This window comes from Bison bison, unplaced genomic scaffold (genome assembly GCF_000754665.1).
Source record: "Bison bison bison isolate TAMUID 2011002044 unplaced genomic scaffold, Bison_UMD1.0 scf7180017858798, whole genome shotgun sequence".
In the NCBI taxonomy this organism is placed as follows: Eukaryota; Metazoa; Chordata; class Mammalia; order Artiodactyla; family Bovidae; genus Bison; species Bison bison.
In genome coordinates, this window is record NW_011489370.1 from 4,711 (window position 1) to 15,193 (window position 10,483).

The 10,483-nt window shown below is 45.1% G+C and overlaps 2 protein-coding genes across 2 annotated transcripts in view; one reads left to right on the forward strand and one right to left on the reverse strand.

Moving 5' to 3' along the window:
- The window catches only part of LOC104980784 (cationic amino acid transporter 3-like), a gene marked incomplete at its 5' end in the record, with an annotated part of 5,539 nt that extends 2,085 nt beyond the window's left edge, over positions 1–3,454 (forward strand). The window contains 10 exon segments of the mRNA XM_010829562.1: positions 577–754; positions 960–1,072; positions 1,243–1,465; positions 1,637–1,836; positions 1,938–2,040; positions 2,230–2,426; positions 2,621–2,787; positions 3,059–3,167; positions 3,335–3,416; positions 3,418–3,454. Of these exon segments, the coding sequence (XP_010827864.1) occupies positions 577–754; positions 960–1,072; positions 1,243–1,465; positions 1,637–1,836; positions 1,938–2,040; positions 2,230–2,426; positions 2,621–2,787; positions 3,059–3,167; positions 3,335–3,416; positions 3,418–3,454 (1,409 nt within the window).
- Positions 3,455–9,300: 5,846 nt separating this feature from the next.
- Positions 9,301–10,483, reverse strand: part of DPRX (divergent-paired related homeobox) — a gene marked incomplete at its 5' end in the record, with an annotated part of 4,706 nt that continues 3,523 nt past the window's right edge. Inside the window, 2 exon segments of the mRNA XM_010829575.1 lie at positions 9,301–9,483; positions 9,591–9,624. Of these exon segments, the coding sequence (XP_010827877.1) occupies positions 9,301–9,483; positions 9,591–9,624 (217 nt within the window).

The following is a 10,483-nucleotide window of genomic DNA, read 5'->3' on the forward strand; positions in this document are numbered from 1 at the left end:
ATCATCGACTCAATGGACATGAATTTGAGCAAACTGTGGGAGATAGTGAAGGACAGGGGAGCCTGGCGTGCTGCAGTCCATGGGGTTGCAGAGAATCAGACATGACTGAGTGACTGAACCACAACAACAGCTGACAAACAGCATTGTAAAAGTTTAAGATGATTTGATAGACATGGATATTGTGAGATGATGGTCACAGTAAGAAAATATCCATCAGCAGGTGTCCAATTCAGCGGCACTTAGTACATTCCCAGTGCTGTGTAACCACCACCCCAATCCAGTACCAAACGTTTCCATTACAGCAAAAGGAAACCCTGTACCCACTGAGCAGTCACTGTCCATCTGTCCACAGCCACCAACCACCAACCACCAGCCCTGGGCAACCACTCATCTGCTTTCTGTCTCTCTGGATTTAGTTATTTATTTCTCTAGCCTCACTGCAATGCATGGGGAACTCCCAGACCAGGGATTGAACCTCTGCTCCCTGTAGTGGAAGCTCAGAGTCTTAACCAATGGATTGCTAGGGGAGTCCTGGATTTAGTTATTTTGTTGTCTCATTTTCCATTTTTCCCACAGGACTCCTGGCTCTGAGAGTTTATGAGTCAACCCTGATTTACAAAGTGTTCACAGGCTTGAACATTTTGGTCCTCAGCTTCATCATCGTCTCTGGCTTCATTAAGGGAGATCTGCACAACTGGAAGCTCACGGAACAGGACTACAAATTGGTTGCAGCTGGATCTGGTGATGCCGATAGGTTAGGAGGGTACCCTTGGTTGTAGTAATGCATGTGTGTGTGGTGTGCAGAGTTGGGAACATGGTGGGGACTAATGAGACCTGGGGTGATGGTCCAAGCTTGGGGGTTCCTGGAGCCCAGGACCTGTGGTATTAAGGGAGGAGCCCAGTAGAAATGGCCGAACACACCTCATCCATGTTCCTCCTCTTTCCTCCTCTCACCACAGCTTGGGCCTTCTGGGTTCTGGAGGGTTTGTGCCTTTTGGCTTTGATGGAATTCTCCAGGGAGCAGCTACATGTTTCTACGCATTTGTTGGTTTTTCTCACATTGTCAATGCAGGTAACATGCGTATCTTGTGTCCCATCATGGTTTGGGAACAGAATGGGGTGCTCTTGGGCACAGGGGCAGGTAGAAGGTTAGGCTGCTTTTGAAGCTTGAAGAGTAAAGTGGGTTTTGTGATTTCACCCCAGTGAAACCCCAGTGACCCAATACCTCTTCCCATCCTGAAGGGAGAAAAGCCAGAAATCCTCAGTGGTCCATACCCTTGGCTGTCGTGATCTCCTTCTTCATTTGCTTTTTGGTGTATTTTGGTGTCTCGGCGGCCCTCACCCTCATGGTGCCCTACTACCTGATTCAGCTTGAGAGCCCCTTGCCGCAGGCTTTCGTCTATGTTGGGTGGGAGTCTGCCAAATATGTCGTGGCTGTTTGCACCCTCTGCATTCTTTTATACAGGTCAGTGCCATGGTTTTCTCTTCATCTACTGTCAGATGCTCAGGTATGCCCAGCCCTTGGGACTGAGAGACAAAAAGAGAAAGACATCTTGACCCCAGGTAGACCAGGGAGCAAAAGCCCTGGTCTCTCCTGCTTCTGCGCCTTCTCACACATTCCCATTTTCCCTTCCAGCCTTCTGAGTATCATGTTTATCATGGCTCGGGTGATCTATGCAATGGCAGAGGATGGGCTTCTTTTCCGGGGACTTGCCTGGATCCCTGCCCCCACCGATGTCCACACTGATGCCCCCACTGATGCCCGCATCATTGTCCGCACCTTTGCCCTCACAGGAACCCCCATCATGGCTGTCTTGGTTCCTGGAACTCTTGCAGGTGAATAAACAAAACTCACCCTTTTAAAATCATACTTCTTAACTTGCGTATTTCCAGTGGTTTCTCACTCTCCCCCCACCGTCTTTGCTCCCTCATCCCAGCGGTCATGGCGTTACTCTTCGACTTCACTGACCTGGTGGACCTCATGTCCATCGGGACCCTGCTGGCTTACTCCCTGGTGGCCTTTTCAGTTCTTGTCCTCAGGTAAGGCTTCTCTACACCTTGCCTGGGGGTCTTTGACTCATGGGGATTGATGCAGAGATAATTCTCTTCTTCCTTCCTGCTATCTTGTAAATGTCCTGCTATCATTAAGTTGGCAAATGACAGATTAGTCTGGGTAATGTTGGATGAGTAGGGGCTATCATTAATACTGCCTTGATATTTCTAATTCAGGTATCAACCAGAACAGAATTTCAGCAAGAATGAGAAAAAAGATGATGAAATTGATATTTCACAGTGGGAAGCAAGTCCTTCGGAACCTGCATCAGAAGCAGGAACTTCAAGGACTCTAAAGACTCTGTGGTTCCCTACCAGCACTACCCCCACTGTGAAATCTGGCCAGATTGTCTATGGATGTGCCTCCCTGCTTGGTGAGCAGTGGGACTTCTCTTTGGCTGTATTCCGCAATTGACAGCATGGAGAAGGCAGTATGTTTTGAGCAATTGAGGAGTCTTGGAGATACGATGGCCCTTCCTGAGGTGGGCAGCCTGGGGAGGGGTGTGGCACAAGGTCCTGACATCTTTGTCTTCTGGGTCCAGCCTGTTCTCCTCCTTGACCCTTGCAGTTCTCCTGCTGATAATCCTGAGCCTGGTCCTAGCCCAGTGGCCCAGCCAGGTGTTCTCTGGAGACCCCGTGCTCACAACAGTGGCTGTGCTGCTGCTGCTGCTCATCACTGGGGTCACGGTCATCATCTGGAGGCAGCCCCAGAACCCCAGTACTCTTCCGTTCAGGGTAGGTGACCTCATGTGCCCAAAGTGTCCACCTCGAGTGAAGGAGGTCTGCGTGCTTTAGGTCTAAACATCCTTTGCTGGACAGGCAATGAGGGGATTTGCTGAAACCAATGGACTGTTCCCTGATCCACCCTCAGTGCTTTACAAACTCAGTCTCACTAAGCACTGAGCACACAGTCTGAGTAGAACTGGAGTTTTCCTGCCCACATGGGGTAGGGTCTCCCTTTCAGACATCTGCGGTGTGTTCAGGAATGAACTGACTTTGCCCACAGGTCCCTGCTTTGCCTGCTGTCTTCCTGGTGAGCACCTTAGTGAATGTTTACTTAATGATTCAGATGACCACTCAGACCTGGGCCCAATTTGGCATCTGGATGGCAATTGGTAAGTGGTTGTCTGGGATAAAGAGGTTTCTTGAGTGATGCAGCCCAATATTCTTTCTACTTCCTCTGCCTTGAACTGTGTCAGACACCATGATAGGAAGCCTACCGGGCATTCGTAAATAAGGAGAGCACCTACTTTCCCTTCTCACTGTCTCATCTCCCTCCTAGGATTTGCCATATACTTTGGATATGGGATCCGACACAGCCTGGGGGAGAACAATGGGCCATAGTCACCAGCCTCCACTTCCAAGACTTAACAGAAACATCTCTAGTGATGAATCGTCTTAACCACAGGAAAGAGATGCTGTGTGGAATCCCTCCATGCACTGGAGGATCTGCTGGTTCAAGGGACACTTGAGTCTCTATGGAGCATGAAGGTAGATGCATCATTGCCAGTGGACAAAGTGACTTTAATGATTTAAATGCTGAAGTTAACATTGAAAAGCATAATACACATCCAGAAAAGTGAATTTTCATGCAAAACATACAAAAATTTAACCAGAACCAGAGAAAGGAATAAAGTATTAACTTGAACATAAGCACTGCCTCCTTGTGCCTGTTTCCAGTGAAAACACATAGACTGTCACGTGGGAGGAAACACAGGTAGCCCCATATTGTGACAAGAAAGTCAAAGTCGCTCAGTCGTTTCTGACTCTTTGTGACCCCATGGACTATACAGTCCATGGAACTCTCCAGACCAGGGTACTGGAGTGGGTAGCCTTTCCCTTCCCCATGGAATCTTACCAACCCAGGGATTGAACCCAAGTCTCCCACATTGCAGGTGGATTCTTTACCAGCTGAGCCACCAGAGAAGCCCAAGATATTAGAGTGAGTAGCCTATCCCTTCTCCAGCAGATCTTCCTGAGCCAGGAATCGAACTGGGGTCTCCCGCATTTCAGGCAGATTCTTTACCAACTGAGCTATCAGGGAAGCCCATATTGTGACAAGAGTTGCACTTTAGGGGGCTTTCCTGGCAGTCCAGTGGTTAAGACTTTGCCTTCCTATGCAGGGGGTGCTTGTTCAATCCCTGGTTGGGGAACTAAGATCCCACATGCCTCAAATCAAAAAACCAAAACATAAAATGGAAGCAATAAAGACTTTAAAAATGGTCCATGTAAAAAAAATACATATTAAAAAAAAAGACAAAGTGTTACACTTAGGGTATTCCCTGGAGGTCCAGGAGTTAGGACTCAGTGCTTTCACTGCCTTGGCCAGGGTTCAATCCCTGGTCAGGAAACTAAGATTCTAATAACTGTGCAATGTGGCAAAAAAAAAAAGAAAAAAGAAAAATGATTAAAAAATGAACTTTAACAATTTCACTTAAAAAAATTGAAAATATAATCAGCTTTATTCAACTATTCATGAATTTAAACATGTTCTCATGCTCCCTCTTTTTCTGACAGAGCTTATAAAGTGTTCATATTATTTTTTCTTTATATGTTTGATAGAATTTAATCAGAGAAGTCATCTCAGCCTGGGCTTTGCTTTGTGGGAGGATTTATAATTATCAATTCTCGTTCCTGTTATAAGGCAACTCAGATTTTTCTTTAGAAAAAAGAGCTGCAGTTTAAACATGAGAAAAGAGATAGGTTGGAAGTAGAAGGAAAGGAACAGATACACTGTGCAAAGAGTAACATAGAAAGCTAGCATAGCCATATTAATATCAGACAAAGTAGATTTTAAGAAAAAGAGCATAGTAACAGATAAAGTGAGTTATTTTACAGTGAGAAAGATAATTGGTCATTTTCATCTTTTCCTCCAGCTTCCCTGAGATATAGAATCACACTGTAATAAGCACTTTACTTTGCTGTCACAGACCCTTAGAGTTACACAGTAGAGTTGATGAGGAAAAGCTCTTAACTGAAAACAAAACCTCCTGCATTGCCAAAGGTGGGTGAAGGGGATGGGAAGTAGCAGATGACTGATAAATGGTTACAGTTTTGTGGAATTAAAAGATGGGACTAGAAACTGGAAAGTCAAAATAAAAAGGTGTTGCTGCAGAACAGAATGCTTGAGATTATAGACATTGAAGATGTTGGTAATAATGAAGTGGAGGACTGTTTGTGGGAATGAGCAACTGAAGTAGAGTGAAGGAGAGTTGGAGATCAAGATATTGAGTAGCAAAGTTATTAAATGAATTTAAAACTAGATGGAGGAGGATGAATAAAATTAGACAAAGTCACTGTCTTGCAGGGCTTCCCTCATGGCTCAGACGGTAAATCGTCTGCCTGCAATGGGGGAGACCGGGTTCAATTCCTGGGTTGGGAAGATCCCCTGGAGAAGGAAATGGCAATCCACTCCAGCATTCTTTCCTGGAAAAGCCCATGGACAGAGGAGCCTGATAGGCTACAGTCCATGGGGTCACAAAGAGTTGGACACGACTGAGCGACTTCACTTTCACTTTCACTGTCTTGCAAGTTCTAATGAAATCAGATTTAGGACAGATGAACGTGAGTCTCAGTGAACTCCGGGAGTTGGTGATGATCAGGGAGGCCTGGCATGCTGCGATTCATGGGATCGCAAAGAGTTGGACACGGCTGAGTGACTGATCTGATCTGATCTGATCTGAATGTGACTGATTCTGTTAGGTGAAACTTTGATGAAAGAGGCTGACATCACCTGATTGCTGTTCTTCCCTTACTGCTGGGGGACAACCAGATATCCTGTGCTACCCCGTGTGCTGTAACAGGCAACACAGAACACCACCTGGAACACAGTCCTGATGAAAAGCTGAATCAGAAAGTCCTCAAGCCTCTAGATGAACTACAGCTCATCATGAATATAAGGGATGGATTCACATTTCAACTGAAAACACAATCAACCAAAACCAACATGTTGACAATTCTCCAGTGCAGAAAAATGGTCCCCTTTTTATACCAATTAAATGATATGACCCACAGCCATAAAAGGGAGTGCATTTGACTCAGTTCCAATGAGGTCGATGAACTTAGAGCCTTTAATACAGAGTGAAATAAGTCAGAAAGAGAACAAATATCGTATATTAACACATAAGTATGGAATCTCGAAAGATGGTTCTGGTGAACATACTTGTAGGGCAGCAACAGAGACGCAGACTTGTAGACACAGTGGAGGAAGGAGAGGGTGGGACGAATTGAGAGAGGAGCATTGAAACATTTCCATTACCATGTATAAAGCAGATCGCTAATGGGAAGTTGCTCTATGACCCAGGGAGCTCAGACCCAGTGCTCTGTGACAACCTAGAGGGGTGGATGGGGTGGGAGGTGGGAGAGGAGGCCGCAGAGGGAGGGGACATACCTGTACCTCTGGCTGATTCATGGCGATGTATGGTAGAAGCCAACATAATACTGTAAAGCAATTATCCTCCAATTAAAAATAAATAAATTTAAATATAATTAAATAAATAAATGATATGACTCAAAGTGAAGGGCTAATACAGGCGTATCTCAAGATATGCTAGTTTGGTTTTAGATGGCCACAATACAGAGAACACGGTAATAAAGAGTCACACAAGTTTTAGTTTTCCAGGGCATGTAAAAGTTGATTTTACACTACAGTGTAGTTTATTCAGTGTGCAAAGCATTCTGTCCGAAAGGACAACATACACTCCTTAATTTAAAAGCACTTGGGACTTCACTGGTGGTCCAGCGGCTAAGCCTCTGCACTCCCAATGCAGGGGGCCCAGGTTCGATCCCTGGTCAGGGAACTAGACCCCACATGCCACAACTAAGACCTGGCACAGTCAAATAAATAAATAAAAAGAAAAGTTTAAAAAAAAAGCATTTTATTACCAAAAAACAGATGCTGGGACATCCCTTGTGGTCCAGTGACTAAGACGCCCTGCTCCCAGTGCAGGTGGCCTGGGTCTGATCCCTGGTAGGAGAACTATATCCCACATGCCACAAGTAAGACCCAGGATGGCAAAAAAAAAAAAAGAGCTAACAACCATCTGATAACCTAGGGTTGCCGCAAACCTTCAATTTGTAAAAAATGCAGTATCTCCAAAGGGCAGAAAAGGGAGGTATGCCTGTCCATGTGTACGTGTTGTTCAGTCACCATGTCACGTCTGACTCTTTGTGACTCCATGGGCTGTACTCCTCCAGGCTTCTCTGTCCTCCACTACCTCCCAGAGTTTGCTCAAGTTCATGTCCACTGAATGTATACATGTGTATGTATGTATACATATTAAAATTTGTATATGTATAATTAATTGGAGAAGGAAATGTCAACCCACTCCTGTAATTTTGCCTGGGAAATCCCATGGACCGGGGAGCCGGGTGAGAGTCCATGGGGGTTGCAGAGAGTCAGACATGCCTGAGCCACTGAACATGCATCAGACGTAAAAACACACACAGCAGAATGAGGAACACGAAACATGTTAGAATGGTTGCCTCTGGTGGGAAAGAGAATGACAGAAAGAAACTGGAATTCTCTTAGGCCACCTCTAGTGCAGGGTCGCAACTAAGAGGGAACTTGCGGGTGGGGAGTACACATTGAGGAGAGGGCTGGAAAGCAGGGAGGTGAAGCCCACTCACTGTTCTGAAGCTCCTGTGTGGATTAGAAATGACAAAATCTCAGCACATCAACTATAGTTCACCGCCCCCCCCCCGAAAAACACAAAAATTAACCCCAAAACTTCAGCACTGTAGACACACAAATGTAGGATGCATTTGTGAGACAGGTGCACAGGGCTATCAGCATCTACCTGCAAGAGTGCCATGTTCAGGTCTGACACCTGCTACCTGCATCACCAACTCCATGGACACGAATTTGAGCAACCTCTTGGAGACAGGGGAGGACTCTGGGAGGTAGTGGAGACAGAGGAGCCTGGCGGGCTACAGACCACGGGGTCGCAGAGAGTTGGACATGACTGAGCAACTGAACAACAACAGCAAGTACAAAATCCTACAGGTTCATGTCAAAGTACATGATTTGTCGATCACGCTTTACTGTATTCATAAATGCCCAACATGCAGGGAGAGGGGTTAGTAGGAAGGAATCAAGAGCCTGAGAACTCTTTGGAAGATTTTCCAGTGTTGCATTGTCTTTGTGGGTGGGCAGGCATGCCCCACAGCTTGTGGGATCTTAGTTCCCCAACCAGGATCAAGCCTCGGCCCCTTGCAGTAGAAGCTGGGAGTCCTAACCTCTGGACTGTCAGGGAAGTCCCTTCCATTGTCTTAAGAAAAGTAGAGGGAGAAGGGGGAAAAAAGAGCAAAAGAGAAAAGAAACATAAATGTTGGGAGACTGGAGATATTTGGGTTGTCATCAGATATAAAATAATTGGGGAGGTGACCAAAGTGTAGGAAGTAGAAAAGCCAACACCAACTAATTTTTTAAAATATTTGTCCATTTATTTGGCTGTGCTGGGTCTTGGTTGTGGCACATGGGATCTAGTTCCCTGACCAGGGACTGAACCCAGGCCCCCTGCATTGGGAGCACATCGTTTTAGCCACTGGACCACCGGGAAAGTCTCATGACTAAAGCTTATTAGCTGAACAATACTGAAGGAAAGAAAAAAAAAAAAACAGAAACAAAATCAAAACAAAGAAGCAGGAAAAAAGAAGATAACTGTCCTTACTAGTCCTATTATATATTTATTTTTTATCGAGGTATAAATTATGCAAAATAAAATACACAGATTTTATTTAAAATTTGTTTCTCCAGTTTTATTGAGATGTAATTGACATATAACATTGTATAAGTTTAAGGTGTACAGCATGGTGATTGGATATAATTATAAATGACAAAATGATTCCTGCCATGGCATTAGTTAACATCTCCATCCCATCACACAATTCTCGTTTCTTTTTTGTGATAAGGACATTTTCCCCCATCTATTTGCCATGAGGTGATGGGGCCGGATGTCGTGATCTCAGTTTTTTGAATGTTGAGTTTGAAGCCACCTTTTTCACTCTCCTCTTTCACCTTCATCAATAGGTTTTTTAGTTCCTCTTTGCTTACTGCCATAAGGGTGGTGTCATCTGCACATCTGAGGTTGTTGATACTTCTCCCAGCAATCTTGATTCCAGCTTGGGATGGGAATCATGACATATCATAACATGTGACTTTCTGGGCCTAGCTTCTCACAGACCTTTGTGGCAAAAAAAAAAAAAAAAAGAGCCCAAAGAATTAGAATTGAGGTTTGTAGAGACAGCTCAGGATTCTACAATGGGATAGAGGTAGTATATATTCGGGTCTTGGCAACAGCCAAAGTGGACCATTTTGTGGCCCAGTGAATGGTCTGTGAGAGACTTCAGGGCAGGCCATATGCTGAGCTGGAAGGAAGGTATCAGAGGATCTGCACAAACTAGGGATTCAGGGGTGGCGCCAGAGAGGACCTTGGAGGTGCAACCACGTTCTCCTTGGCAGAGCCGATCTTGACCATGACCTCAGCGAATGGCTGTAGAACTTTTCACTGTTCTGATGGGAAATCCTCATCTTTGGCTTTCTTGGATTTCACTCTACAATCCTTGAACCAATCATGAGGAGAGGATTTCAGAAGCATTTTTATTTTACTCAATCGTTTAATTGATGTTTCTAGCTGAGGACGGCTCTTGTTCCACATCTTGGCTTGTGGAACCCCTGCCAACCTATGGCCAGGGAGAAGCAGGAATGAGGCTATGGGCACAGAAAGTGAAGCAAGGATCTGAACCCCCAGAGCAAGATATTTGCTGCTGTTGTCCAGCCCCTAAATCGTGTCCCACTCTTTGGACCCCACGGATTGCAGCACCAGGCTCCCCTGTCCTGCACTATCTCCTGGAGTTTGCTCAAACTCATGTCCATTCAGTCTGTGATGTCATCCAACCATCTCTGTCACCCCCTTCTTCTCTTGTCCTCAATCTTTCCCAGCATCAGGGTCTTTTCCAATGAGTCTACTCTCTGCATCAGGTGGCCAAAGTATTGGAGATTCCGTTTCAGCATCAGTCCTTCTGATTATTCAGGGTTGATTTCGTTTAAGATTGACTGGTTTTATCTCTTTGCCATCCAAGGGACTCTCAAGAGTCTTCTCCAGCACCACAATTCGAAAGCATCCATTCTTAGGTGCTCAGCCTTATTTACGGCCCAGTTCTCTCGTCCCTACGTGATTTCTGGAAAAAACTATAGCTTAAATTATAAGGTAAGGCAAGGTATGGGAAAGCAAAGTGGTCAGCACTAGGGGGTGCCATAGCACGGATATCTGTACACGGTCCACCGCTGGGCCAAGTCTGACCATCACTTGTTTTTGTTTTCCTTTTTTGGTTTGTTTTGTTTTAAATTGCCTGGAAAATTGTACTTGAAAATGTAAAGTTGAAAAAAAAAAACATGTAAACTTAAAAGTTATATTCTAAAACAAAAGGA